This window comes from Leptodactylus fuscus, chromosome 1 (assembly GCF_031893055.1).
Source record: "Leptodactylus fuscus isolate aLepFus1 chromosome 1, aLepFus1.hap2, whole genome shotgun sequence".
In the NCBI taxonomy this organism is placed as follows: domain Eukaryota; kingdom Metazoa; phylum Chordata; class Amphibia; order Anura; family Leptodactylidae; genus Leptodactylus; species Leptodactylus fuscus.
Genome location: NC_134265.1, coordinates 327,272,395 through 327,287,805, shown reverse-complemented (window position 1 = coordinate 327,287,805; position 15,411 = coordinate 327,272,395). Strand labels below are relative to the sequence as shown.

Here is a 15,411-nt window from a genome sequence, read left to right as displayed (position 1 = left end):
CTCAATAAGTTTGATGTGTCACATGACCCTCTTCCCATTGAAAAAAAAACTAAAGTTGGATTCAAAATGGCCGAGTTCAAAATGGCCACCAACCATTCCCATTTTATTTAGGTGTATCCATATAAATGGCCCTATGCTGTGATATTACTGTGTGTGTCATCTCAGTACCTTGACATCACTATTTGATTTTCCAGGTTCTGTGACATCACTGTGTGTATTATCCCTGTATTGTGTCAGCACTGTGTTCCTTATTATTGTACTGTGACATAACTGAGTGCATTTCCAGGTACTGTGACATCACTGTGTGTATTATCCCTGTACTGTGACATCACTGTGTGTATTATCCCTGTACTGTGACATCACTGTGTGTATTATCCCTGTACTGTGACATCACTGTGTGTATTATCCCTGTACTGTGACATCACTGTGTGTATTATCCCTGTACTGTGACATCACTGTGTGTATTATCCCTGTACTGTGACATCACTGTGTGTATTATCCCTGTACTGTGACATCACTGTGCGTATTATCCCTGTACTGTGACATCACTGTGCGTATTATCTCTGTATTATGATATCACTGTGTGTATTATCTCTGTACTGTGACATCACTGTGTGTATTATCCTTGTACTGTGACATCACTGTGCGTATTATCCCTGTACTGTGACATCACTGTGTGTATTATCCCTGTACTGTGACATCACTGTGTGTATTATCCCTGTACTGTGACATCACTGTGTGTATTATCCCTGTATTGTGACATCACTGTGTGTATTATCGTAGTAAGGTGGCCTCACTGTGTGTATCTGTTTTGTGCAATTATGTACATTATCCAAATAATCCAGACATCTAAATGTTGCACCTTTAACTGAGTTGAGCCTTGCACCAGCAGAATGTTAGGCCCTTTGGGTGAGTTGAGCCTTTAACCAGCAGAGTTTTTGGCCCTTTGGGTGATTAGAGCCTTTAACCAGCAGTGTTTTATTTTTAGGCCATTTGGGTGAATTGAGCCTTTAACCAGCAGAGTTTTAGTTTTTGGCCCTTGGAGTGAGCCCTAAAAAATTAGATTTCAGGCCCTTGGGGGTGAGACCTAAAACATTCATTTTCAGGCCCTTGGGGGGAGCCCTAAAACATTAATAAGGGGGTGTGTGTTAACCATTTGTTAACAGTGAAGGTGATGGTGCTGGAGGACGAGGAGGAGGACAAGGAACTTGTGTGCTGGCAGATACATGGAATTGTGTCTTGTCAGTACTGTGGATGGGACATGCTGGTTGTGGATCCATAATATCTGCTATCCACCCTAATGTAGGTTCCTGGTGCTCGGGCCTCATCAGCACTACACCCTGCACCCCGCTTGATGTTGTGGCACTGCTGGCTGCCCCTCTCCAGTATATAATTGGAGTTGAGCTACTGCAGCCTGGATCCCCAGCTGGATTTCCTCGTCCTCGTTCCCTTGTGCTACTGACGAGGGGCACTGATTATTATTATTATTGTTTATTTACAGTCCTATGAAAAAGTTTGGGCACCCCTATTAATCTTAATCATTTTTAGTTCTAAATATTTTGGTGTTTGCAGCAGCCATTTCAGTTTGATATATCTAATAACTGATGGACACAGTAATATTTCAGGATTGAAATGAGGTTTATTGTACTAACAGAAAATGCGCAATATGCATTAAACCAAAATTTGACCGCTGCAAAAATATGGGCACCTCAACAGAAAAGTGACATTAATATTTAGTACATCCTCCTTTTGCAAAGATAACAGCCTCTAGTCGCTTCCTGTAGCTTTTAATCAGTTCCTGGATGAAGGTATTTTGGACCATTTCTTTCTACAAAACAATTCAAGTTCAGTTAAGTTTGATGGTCGCCGAACATGGACAGCCCGCTCTCAAATGATCTGAAAACAAAGATTGTTCAACATAGTTGTTCAGGGGAAGGATACAAAACGTTGTCTCAGAGATTTAACCTGTCAGTTTCCACTGTGAGGAACATAGTAAGGAAATGGAAGACCACAGGGACAGTTCTTGTTAAGCCCAGAAGTGGCAGGCCAAGAAAAATATCAGAAAGGCAGAGAAGAAGAATGGTGAGAACAGTCAAGGACAATCCACAGACCACCTCCAAAGAGCTGCAGCATCATCTTGCTGCAGATGGTGTCACTGTGCATCGGTCAACTATACAGCGCACTTTGCACAAATAGAAGCTGTATGGGAGAGTGATGGGAAAGAAGCCGTTTCTGCACGTACGCCACAAATAGAGTTGCCTGAGGTATGAAAAAGCACATTTGGACAAGGCAGCTTCATTTTGGAAACAAAAATTGAGTTGTTTGGTTATAAAAAAAGGCGTTATGCATGGCGTCCAAAAAGAAACAGCATTCCAAGAAAAACACATGCTACCCACTGTAAAATTTGGTGGAGGTTCCATCATGCTTTGGGGCTGTGTGGCCAATGCCGGCATCGGGAATCTTGTTAAAGTTGAGGGTCGCATGGATTCCACTCAGTATCAGCAGATTCTTCAGAATAATGTTCAAGAATCAGTGACGAAGTTGAAGTTACGCCTCGGATGGATATTTCAGCAAGACAATGATCCAAAACACCGCTCCAAATCCTCAGGAATTCATGCAGAGGAACAATTACAATGTTCTGGAATGGCCATCCCAGTCCCCAGACCTGAATATCATTGAACATCTGTGGGATGATTTGAAGCGGGCTGTCCATGCTCGGCGACCATCTAACTTAACTGAACTTGAATTGTTTGTCCAAAATACCTTTATCCAGGATCCAGGAACTGATTAAAAGCTACAGGAAGCGACTAGAGGCTGTTATCTTTGCAAAAGGAGGATCTACTAAATATTAATGTCACTTTTCTGTTGAGGTGCCCATACTTTTGCACCGGTCAAATTTTGGTTTAATGCATATTGCGCATTTTCTGTTAGTACAATAAACCTCATTTCAATCCTGAAATATTACTGTGTCCATCAGTTATTAGATATATCAAACTGAAATGGCTGTTGCAAATACCAAAATATTTAGAACTAAAAATGATTAAGATTAATAGGGGTGCCCAAACTTTTTCATAGGACTGTATATAGCACCATTAATTCCATGAAGCTTTACATTTGGGGGTTACATACAATACACAAAAAATACAGGTAGATATAATACTAACAATGACCGACTGGCTCAGTGGGGAAGAGGGCCCTGCCTGCAAGGGCTTACAATCTATGAGGGAAGGGGGATAGAGACAGAAGGAGAGGGGGGAGATGGCAGTCCCTCTCCAGTACCTGGACTGTGGACTGGATCCCCAGCTGGATTTCCACGTCCACGTGCCTGCCCCCGTCCCTTGATGCTACCCTGACACATCATTGGCAGGTTCAGTGTATATGTATACTGTTTCTGCAGTGTAGCTCTGAAAAGAGCTGTTGATTATGTTTTCCTACCTAGCAGAAGCTACAATCACTCTCTCACCCTCAATACAATGTCTCACCCTCACACGAATATGACTGACACTATTCTTATAAATTCTAGGATACCTGATTTCTCCAGCCAATGACTTTTTCCTATTTTTTTGATGCCTACGTTTTTCTGCTTCCTGTGCCACCTCCCCTGCACAGTTATTGGTGCAAAAAAAAGCGCCAGGGAAGGTGGGAGGGCATACAAATTTTTACTGCGTTTACCGCATGGTATTTGATTGGAATCAAATATGTCAAATACCTTAATATTCAATCGAATATCTACTCGATCGAACGGTATTCGCTCATCTCTAGTCTTCATTATTTTACCTTATATTTGTATTAATATGGTTTCTTAAAGAGGTTTTACAGTATTTAAGTACTAATGACCTATGTGAATGTGAACAGAGCCATAGCTGGGCCCAGATATTGAATATCTCCTACACTAAGAAATAGTCGATTAATTTTTTATTTTTGGTAATTTACTGTTAACTAAAGTTTGGGGGGTTCACGGTGAGACTTTCGGGACCATTCCTTTACACATTCTCATCCATGCAGCTCTGTTTTTTCTCATAAAAATGCCATATATATGGATGAAGGGTTTGAAGCCACTGCCCAACACCACAATTGGCGGCTTATCTTCTCTAAGAAGAGGGCAGGGCACAGAAGCTTCAAAGTGCCTAATCCTTTATAACCCTGGTATCATCTGTTGGTGTAGAGTCAGGACGCTCCCATAACCTTCAGCCCCCAAATCAGTTGGTCCTTCTATGTTAAAGGGGTTGTGCCATAAAGGAGGTCTTTTGGTTCCCTATTCTCCTGATGGCAGTGCTAACTGGTGGTTTGACCCCCATCCATCTAAAACTTATGCACTAAAGGTTCAGCTCTTCCAGCTCTTATTAACCAAGTATTAGAAGCTCCAGGAGTTTATGTATTTGGAGAACTTTTGGAGGTGTCAAGGGAAAAATCCTGATGGGCTTCTTTTTTGCAAACAACATTTGTGGTATCAACATCATAGGAGATACAGTAAGTGACCTCAATGGCACAACCCCTTTAATCTAATGCGTATGGTCACCTTTAAAAAAAAGGGTCAACAGAGCCAGTATTTCTCCCCAATATAGAGGTATGATCTAATCGACTAAGTGTATATGTTGTTTTCAAAGGAGAGAGGGGAATAAGGTAGTGTTAGACATTGGCAGCATCTCCATCTCCCTCGGGTACAAAGGACGAGGAACGCCCTATCCTTCTTTCACCCGTTATCTGCAGTTACGGAGAGCTGAGACCCCTCTATACTCATTACTTAGTCAACCAATCCCACAAAAACTCAGTATATGGTTTGCTGTAGACATTGCAACCGTCCTGTGAGAAACTGAAATTTCATTACCCTAAATTAAATCTCACATTGTTACTAGTGAATAGAGGGAATATATATTTAAGGTGTGTCTTTAATTCCCCAGTGAAATGACTATGGAGAAAGTCAACATGAGTCTACCTTCAGTAAACAGAGATACGGATTAATTGTAAAGAGAGTATTTATTGTAGTCATTTGTATGGTTGTTACGCCCAGTTTAATATTGACTTAGTAATTAATAATTGTTCTTGCCATAAAGATGTGACACAATCCCTATATAAGTCTCAGCTCTGTCCTTACATTACATTCTGCCTATAACAAGCTGCCTGGATAAGCCGAGGAGCCGACATCACTTCTAACCATGACTGAGCTGGAGACCGCCATTTGTTTAGTCATGAGTGTCTTTGACAAATATTCCTGTACCGAGGGCAAGAAGGACACTCTAACCAAAGGGGAACTGAAGACTCTGATGGAGAAGGAGCTACCTGGTTTCCTCGGGGTGAGATATATAATTTATATACAATAGAAATGACACACTCTTTGTAATATACGTTGTACGTTGGTATCTCCCTAAAATCAGGACAGTGAATGTATAAAGCTGCAGGTTCTATGAACCAAGACTATGGGATATAATAGAGAATTGTTTAAATAGTTATTAATAATGGATAATAATTCAGGGTTATCTTTAAGTCAGAATCCCGTCAAAACAGTATAGATTGGCACATATAGCAGCCTATGTATTGTCACTAGCATAGAGACTACAGACGAGAAGTGATCAAACTTTTCCAATATTAGATCTATATTCTGTTACGTTTTGGAATAAACACAAGTAGAGCACATTTGTGGACCCGCGGTGTCACTTACCAATCCTGGCCCCTGCCAGGATCGGTAAGTAAGTAAACGCAGCGGTAGCGGCTGTCGCCGGGCCCCTAATGTCCCTGCTACCCTAGTAGTTACGCCACTGGTTTCATTTGTTTCCTCCTTTGAGATCTGTTCCTGTTTTTGGTGGAAAGTGATAACTGAGCCATATAGAGGCGGTCCGTGTTTGGCAGTATTTCCTCAAAATATACAGTCCTATGAAAAAGTTTGGGCTCCCCTATTAATCTTAATCATTTTTAGTTCTAAATATTTTGGTGTTTATAACAGCCATTTCAGTTTGATATATCTAATAACTGATGGACACAGTAATATTTCAGGATTGAAATGAGGTTTATTGTACTAACAGAAAATGTGCAATATGCATTAAACCAAAATTTGACCGGTGCAAAAGTATGGGCACCTCAACAGAAAAGTGACATTAATATTTAGTAGATCCTCCTTTTGCAATGATAACAGCCTCTAGTCGCTTCCTGTAGCTTTTAATCAGTTCCTGGATCCTGGATAAAGGTATTTTGGACAAACAATTCAAGTTCAGTTAAGTTAGATGGTCGCCGAGCATGGACAGCCCGCTTCAGATCATCCCACAGATGTTCAATGATATTCAGGTCTGGGGACTGGGATGGCCATTCCAGAACATTGTAATTGTTCCTCTGCATGAATGCCTGAGGATTTGGAGCGGTGTTTTGGATCATTGTCTTGCTGAAATATCCATCCCCGGGGTAACTTCAACTTCGTCACTGATTCTTGAACATTATTCTCAAGAATCTGCTGATACTGAGTGGAATCCATGCGACTCTCAACTTTAACAAGATTCCCGATGCCGGCATTGGCCACACAGCCCCAAAGCATGATGGAACCTCCACCAAATTTTACAGTGGGTAGCATGTGTTTTTCTTGGAATGCTGTTTCTTTTTGGACGCCATGCATAACGCCTTTTTTTTTATAACCAAACAACTCAATTTTTGTTTCCAAAATGAAGCTGCCTTGTCCAAATGTGCTTTTTCATACCTCAGGCAACTCTATTTGTGGCGTACGTGCAGAAACAGCTTCTTTCTCATCACTCTCCCATACAGCTTCTCCTTGTGCAAAGTGCGCTGTATAGTTGACCGATGCACAGTGACACCATCTGCAGCAAGATGATGCTGCAGCTCTTTGGAGGTGGTCTGTGGATTGTCCTTGGCTGTTCTCACCATTCTTCTTCTCTGCCTTTCTGATATTTTTCTTGGCCTGCCACTTCTGGGCTTAACAAGAACTGTCCCTGTGGTCTTCCATTTCCTTACTATGTTCCTCACAGTGGAAACTGACAGGTTAAATCTCTGAGACAACTTTTTGTATCCTTCCCCTGAACAACTATGTTGAACAATCTTTGTTTTCAGATCATTTGAGAGTTGTTTTGAGTAGCCCATGATGCCACTCTTCAGAGGAGATTCAAATAGGAGATCAACTTGCAATTGGCCACCTTAAATACCTTTTCTTATGATTGGATACATCTGGCTATGAAGTTCAAAGCTCACTGAGGTTACAAAACCAATTTTGAGCTTCAGTAAGTCAGTAAAAAGTAGTTAGGGGAATTCAAATCAATAAAATGATAAGGGTGCCCATACTTTTGCACCGGTCAAATTTTGGTTTAATGCATATTGCACATTTTCTGTTAGTACAATAAACCTCATTTCAATCCTGAAATATTACTGTGTCCATCAGTTATTAGATATATCAAACTGAAATGGCTGTTGCAAACACCAAAATATTTAGAACAAAAAATGATTAAGATTAATAGGGGTGCCCAAACTTTTTCATAGGACTGTAAATTTCATCTTTTCTCTAGAAGCTAAGGTCTGACACTAAATTCGGAACAAAGCTATTCTGAGGTCCCGAGCACATGGCATTGCTCCATTGTCACATTCCATTGAGCTTGACCTTTGTATATATATAACACCCAATGTGCATATCCCATTTTGCATCACTATTATGACCACCGATGTGCCTTCAGGTAAGGAGATGAGTTTTTTAATGTGGTTTTGCTGCAGTCGCTGTCATGGTTGGGAACAGAGAGAGATTCCAATTACAGTTCCAGAAATATGTTCCTAGCAATATATTTATTAAAAACTACCAAAGACTGCAGTTGTGGCAAAATTGTTACAAAAAACACGTGTGGGATATATATACAAAACAGCATCATTTCTTCTCAGTACTTGCAGACAGTTCTTGAAGGAACTCGGCAGGGAAGTTGTTCCCGCCATCTTGGAGAACTAAGCACAGATCTTCTGTGGATGTAGGCTTGGTCCAATCCTTCTGTCTCTCCATATAATCCCAGACAGACTGGATAATGATGAGATCAGGGCTATATCTGTGGGGGCCATATCATCACTTCCAGGACTCCTCCTCCAAAGGGCAAAGGTCACACCAAATATTGATGGAGTTTACATTTCTCTTAATTGTGCTAATTGACAAAAATAAACTCTTGACATTTCCACATGTTAATATAAAATCCCTTCTATCTGTCCCCTACTCCTTGCTGATATGAGTGCAGGGTCAGACTACACAAAGCCTATATGAAGTCTGTATCCATGGAAACACTCATTATTGCATAGGAGCTGTGGACCAAAAGCAGTAGTAAATTTTTAATTAATATTATTTATTAAATTGCTTCACATTTTTACTTTAGGTGCATTGGTTTAATTAAAAAAATGTTGCAAAAAGATAAGTTTCAAGGTAGTGTCCCAATGAGTTTAAGGCTCTTGGAGGTTACTCTCAGGGGGCATTCACACGTAGTTTCTGTGCGCTGATTCTGACGCGGAATCCGTGCGGAAATAAAGCCTCCCGTTGACTTCAATGGGTTCCGTTTTCCGCGTGAAACTCATTGAAATCAATGGGTAAAAAAGCCTCCCATTGATTTCAATGGGTTCTGCGTGGAAAACGGAACCCATTGAAGTCAATGGAAGACCTTTATTTCCACGCGGATTCCGTCAGAATCTGTGTCAAAATACTCTGTGTGTCAGTGTGCCCCCTCAAGAACCTTGTATAGAATCTTCAAATACAGTATATAGACTGTTCCACAATACTATGTAGTGTAAGAGAAAATTTCTAATATTAAAGTTTGGAAATTTTTAACTTCAGCCTTTCAAGTCTATTGTGTTCTCTGTTCTGTTTCAATTGTCACCTGAAATAACTGGCCAGAGTCCTCGATGCTAATACATTTTCTATTTTATTTTAGAAAGCAAAAGGCAAAGACGATTGTGACAAACTCATGAAGGATCTGGATGATAATGGAGACGCTGAAGTGGATTTTAACGAATTTATTATCTTCATTAGTGCGCTCACCTGTCTGGTACATTCCAAATGTCCAAGCAAGCCAAAAAAATAATTATTTTAAACCATCTGCTATTGGCTAATAAAGTTCTGTATTTTATTTCTTTTGTATTTATTTTGTTAGGGCGATAAGGGGTTAATATTATAAAAGATTTGGCACATAGGTTTTGGATAAGGCACAGAAGAGGCCACATGCCTTAGAAAGAAGTGTAAGGTGGAGACAGGCACAAGCTGGTAACATCACAACATCATATATGGTGATCTAGGATGTGTATGGGCTAATGCCTAATATCCCTCGAGGTCAATAGTGATTAAGTGCTTATTGGGGCTCTTCAGGATAAAGTGAAACCCCACTTGTGGCCAGAGAAATAAAAATAAGTTCTAAGGCTCCCCTGACTACTGTGACCGATCTCTGACCTGAGTGATCACATGTATGGTACCGGTGATTTCACTGTGACCTCTTATGGGATTGATCGGTCATATCATTGACATGAATCTCAGTAGTTCCCGTCTTCACACCAGAGGGAACAGGGACACATCACCCGAATGGAGCATTGGGGATTGTGAGTATAACTTCTTTTTTCATTTCACACCTTCCCCGGCCACCAGTGGGGTTTCAGTTTATTCTGGAAATCCCTTTAACACTTAGTTATGTAGTTAACAATTCTATAGTTTAGTGTGGAGATGGGGTTACTATGGGTTTAGAAATTGTACCCTGACTCCATTTTATTTATAGGCATGGCAACTCATCCACATTTTCCAGGAGTCACCCATTTTTTTTAGGCTCTCTTGTCTGGTCAATCCAGTGATTTAGAGAGTTTATAAGGTCTATGGCTAAAGCTCTGGCCAGTATCACATACAGGACAACACCTTGCTTCATATTGGCTAGTGGTATGTCAACCATTGCCCCTTACTTTAATTTCATCCTTAGGAGAGACTAAAACTCTGACTCACTGAGTGTTAATTTGATCTTCCCACTGATATCTTGGGATCTGGGGAACAATTGTGCCGGCCCGGGCTGAGTCAGAGACAGAAACCAAGCAAGTTGTAAGTGTAAAGACATGAGGCACCGTGAGCTTAGTTAATGGGTGCAGTGAGAAAATAGGAGGCCACTGTTTATGGACTGAAGACAGGCTTAGACTGACCCACAGGGGAAAAGGAAAATGCCCCAGTGGGCCCCTGAGCCAGGTGGGCTCCCATCTCACCCTGGAATGGCACAATATACTCATTTTACTTCATACAGATAGATACCCATCATACACTATCTCAATAAGGCTATGAAGCAAAAAACTAAGAAACTAGTTTATTTTTATGTGCTGTAGATACACTGGATGACATCTTGGTGCAGAGTCTGGTCAACCAATGTATGGCCACAGGCTGCCACTGTGTCCAAATAAATGAGGTGCTATTCTAGGAGCGAAGCCAGTCATGTGTGTGTCTTATTCACTGACTGTATTGTTTGACTACCACATAAGACTCTCCATGTTTGCTACTGTAAGGCACAGTGCCTACACTATTATACAGGCTCTCTGCAGCCAGGAAATAGCTGTTTTTTTAACATTATTTGCCTCAAATCAATTTGGAAATAATCTTTTTCTAAAACCAGGAAAAGTGCTCGAATCAAATTTTCCAAAACTTTGTTAGTCTCTACTGATGACCTATTGTCAGGATCTTGTTTTGTTGAACCCTTTTGTTTTGCCAGCAGTTAAGATGGAGTTTTTTGTGGTTCCTGCCTGTGACATCACCCTGGTTTCCTGATGCCTAAACTCATTCACTTTGTATAGCCACCATGTTTCTTGCCCCTTATTAGTGCCGACCTTTGGTACACTACCCCAATTACCCCAATGCAAACTTATGGACACTGCCCCAGTTCACCCTGTTGCTTCCTGTCCCCATGCTCTAGGAATGGACACTACTGTACTTGTGCCCTGGAGTCCATTATGTGTGTTATGGAGCCCTTGAGAAGGACGCTGATAGGCCGTGGCACCCAGGGTCAGACTGGTCCACTGGGGAACCAGTGAATCCCCTGGTGGGCCCCGAGCCCTGACTGAAAGTTCTCATTTTACCAATTCAGATGCATTGTTAGAGGCCCGATTGGGATCTGGTCAGGGACCCCCAATCGAGCACCTGACCAATGCATTTGCATTTGCCTCAACACACAGGGGCCCCCATTAGCTGATGCTGAAGCTGCACATGGTGCCCTCCCGATATATAGGGGAAGTACGTATCGGAGGACACCATGTGCAGCTTCAGCTAATGGCCGCTTACTTCACTTGTCTGCAGCATAAAATATAAAAAAACAAGAAACCTGGAAGTCTTCAGTAGATGATACCTTTTTTAATGGCTAACTAATAATGATGACAGATTACAAGCTATCAAAGCTCTCGGCTTCTTTCTCAGCTATATTTTAAAACAATTTCTGACGGATGCATATTTATATACAAAGGGGCACATAGGAGTAGAATGTTATTGGTACATACAAGTAAACAATTGTCAGTTCCCAAGGTTCTATTCACAGTTCAAAGAGTGGTCTTTTATGGCTGCTTCAGGTCAGTGATTTCTGTAAGGGGCCATAAACCCATGTGACAGATTTAACCCCTCCTGGAGTGTTTGAAACAGTGTCATGGACTTGTACTCATAAATCCTTCTCTCTTTCTTAGATTTAAAATTTCCTCTTAAAACCAAAATTTTTATGTCATTGGTGATATTGTGATCTTCATTGCAGAAATGTTTTGACACGGGAAGGTCCATTCTTTGTTCTCTAATTGTATGGCGATGTGAGTTCATCCGCATTGTAAGCTTCTGATCCGTCTCTACAACATACAGATTTTCAGTGGAACACTTGGTGCATATTATTAAATACATTACATTAGGTGTGTTAGGGTCCATTCACATGGAGTAACGTGCTGCGTGACCTGGCATGTATACGGCGTGAGATTTTGAGCGCCGTAAAAGCTCCCATTGATTTCAAGATTTCAAGATCAAGATTGGAAGATCCTGTGGAGTATTTTGTTCCTTTTGTTTCTATTGTTAAGCATGGACAATGACTCAAGACCTGGACATGTGCACATGTGCCTGTTACCATCCCCCCAGGAGCTAAGGACAGCATGGACACCATGTGGCATGAAGGAGAAACCTACATGGAAGTGTGGACTTCTTCTTTTCAAGGAGATGATTTTTGGAGTCTATTGCTGATGTGTGAAGATGTCTACAGCTGACTGGTATTTCTTTCTTTTACTGTGGACACGTGGGACTCTGTTACAACCTGGGAACCTACCATCACCCACCTACCCATGTGTTTATGGAAGCTTGGCAAGAGAGCAGCACCCTGTCTACCAGGATGGCTTCAGACCTCTCTGGGCAGTAGAACACAGTGGTAAGAAGAAAGGAAGAGGAGGGCTTGTAATGAAGGATATTTGGGGCATTTTTTTGTGGTTAATGGACAATAGCGCTGATGCAAAATACCGAACTATCAGCTGTGAGCATAAGATCTCACCACCTACCAAAGGAACTGCCACATGTTATCATGATAGCTGCATATGTCCCCCACCTCTGCAAAAAAAACATTTTTTGCCTGTTATATCTACATGCTGTGACCCCCCCTCCTCATGTCCTCCAACCACGGTCGGGCTGTATTATTAACATCACTTCACACAGAGAACTAAATGATCCTGCAGTGTGTATGTGTTTCTTTCTTTTTAGTTGCTATGATTCCTAGGATTTCTCTATCTATGTGTTTTTCTCTCTTGTTATATACTACTGTACCATCTATGAAACTGTATCACTGAAATTTCCCCATTGTGGGACTATTAAAGGATTATCTTATCTTATTCAGTATGCTATAATAATGTGTGAGTGTATGTATATATGATAAAGGGAGTATCGTCACTCCTTGGGGAGAGACCACCATATAGGTGTGTGGAGACTTATTAAGCCTTTAGCACTCCACTTTGCAAGGGACTATGGGAAGAATATGCAAATCTGTCTTCCATGATGTAATTAGGAAGTCAGGTGCCTCAGTGTTGCAAACCAATAGAGGGCGCTCACTGGAACGTGCAACCCTGTCTTCCTTGATGTAATTAGGAAGACAGAATTTCAGTGATATGGCCCAATGAAGGTTTGCTCCCTTTAACATTATGCTCGACCTTCCAAGAGGCCTTTGTTTTGCAATGATGCTGGGATTATTACCAGGTATATAGTCTCTCAACCGAGGAAGGCCGTTCCGATGTTGTTGCATCTTGTCAGCTCGATGTAGAGAAGACTATAACCTGGTAGAGGTGAGAAGCTTTATTGGGCTATTTTCACTGAGATTATGTCTTCCTAATTACATCAGGGAAGACAGGCTTGCACGTTCCAGTGAGCGACCTCTATTGGTTTGAAACACTCAGGCACCTGACTTCCTAATTACATCATGGAAGACAGATTTGCATATTCTTCTCATAGTCTGTATGTATATATGTGAGTATTATTAGGGGCTCAAGACCCCTGAGTTATGTTGTCGTAGTTCTAATTGATGAAGGAGAGTATGTGCACGGAGAACAGACAGAGTCAGACAGCCTTCAGCTGTGGTGATCAAACCTGTTCTAAAGTTTATTACATTCCACAGGTATTTATAGACAATAGGTCACATGAGCAAGCTGAACAGCATTTGTCCTTATTTGGTCATAAGTTACCTCATGCAAGAGGTTGAAACTAGCTTCAGGTCAATATACATTTTGCGCTTGCAATAGGATTAGGAAGTGTACATAAACTTAATTCTTAATAAACAATAAGTCCATATAGACATGTCTGTCCCAAAACTAGTCAACTTTGTACAGCATAAAATCTGACACTGAGATAGAGTATGTCTAACAAAATAAACAAATATCTTAACTTATACAAATATTCTGCTTTCAGCAAACTGATAAGGAGTTGCTGAATTGCCTTTCCTAAAGGTCTAAGAAACTGCTTACAAGACAATGTTACAAAAGGGAGAATATAAAGAGAAAATGAATCATATAAAGATATATAATTGTATTTAACCCCCCCCCCCCACAGTATATATAGTATTCATACATTCATATACTGTAAGTATATATGTGACATATATGGTATATGAATGTATATGTGTGAGTATACATTGTATAATAATGTATATCTGTGAGTATTTATGGTATATGTATAAGGCCTGGTCCACATCTGCATTTAGTAATCTGTTAGGGGGTATCCCATGGGTATCCCCCCGAACGGACTACCAAACGCATTAGCAAGCGGTGTTCAGTGAAAGCACACGGACCCCATAGACTATAATGGGGTCCATGTGCTTTCTGCGCAGTGTCCGCACGAGTCAAGAAAGTAGATCATGAAGTACTTTTCTGTCCGCATGTTCCGTGCGGACACCAGACGGAAAGCACACGGACCCCATAAACTATAATGGGGTCCGTGTGCTTTCACTGCACACCACTTGCTAATGCGTTCGGTTGTTCAGATTGCTGAACGCAGATGTGAACCAGGCCTGAGTGTGTAGGTATATAGTGTGTGCAATCCCATCCACACATTGCAGAAAAATACATGCAGCGGACGCACTGCAATTTCCAAAACTGTTGTGGTTTTGGAAATCGCAACATGTCACGTATACATACAGAAACACCGGAGGCTTCCCTATAGGTATAAAAGAAGCAGAAAGTCTGCAGAGGAAACCTCTGTGGAGTTTCTGCAATAAGTGCTGTGGGAAAAACTGATGTGTTGCCGTTGGGTTTTTCCTGCAGCGCTTTTTGCTGCGGGATGCTACATGAGGCCTTATCCTTATAGTGCGATGTTCAGTATATTGAGATGATCAGGATGAGGCCCAACAGCGAGACGCAGATAAAAAAAACACTATGGAGAAAAAATAGCCGTGAATCTCAATGTATTTTTTCCACAGTGTTTTTCGTTGCGCTTTTGATGCATTTTCCTGTACTTACTCTCGATTGCGCAGCTGAAAGCAAACAGCCATGTATTTAGAAGGGCTCGCATTTTAGAGTTTGTGGCTGTTCCACATCTTTTTTTTTCCTGCAATGTGTGGATGAGGTAAATTTAATTCACTTTGCTGATTCTGTAAAACACATATTTTTTTTCTGTAGTAGCCAAAGACATTGTGTTTCTGCAGTGTGAGGTTTCAGGTATTTATGGCCTATCCTGAGTATAGACCATAAAAAAGATTAACCCTGGACAACCCCTTTAATATTCCCCACACATTTTAACATCCCATTTCACACAGGATGTTACCCCATCACTGCTCCCACACAATTTAATGGGCCCATCACTGTTCCCCATACATTATAGGGGATCAGTGAAGTGTCCATAAAAAAAATTGGCCCAGACAACCCCTTAAAAGAGGTTGCCTATAAACCGGAGTGATCACTGTGGTGGCCACCAGGTAGGTGCAAAAATTCATTAAAAAAAGCATA

General features: G+C 41.1%; 1 protein-coding gene across 1 annotated transcript; it reads left to right on the top strand.

Moving 5' to 3' along the window:
- Positions 1 to 5,119: 5,119 nt before the first annotated feature.
- LOC142196098 (protein S100-P-like) lies at positions 5,120 to 9,083 on the top strand. Its single transcript, XM_075266315.1, has 2 exons — positions 5,120 to 5,294; positions 8,889 to 9,083. Exons 1-2 carry the CDS (start codon positions 5,157 to 5,159, stop codon positions 9,036 to 9,038), a joined length of 288 nt encoding a protein of 95 aa, XP_075122416.1. The 5' UTR covers positions 5,120 to 5,156; the 3' UTR covers positions 9,039 to 9,083.
- The last annotated feature ends 6,328 nt before the right edge of the window (positions 9,084 to 15,411 follow it).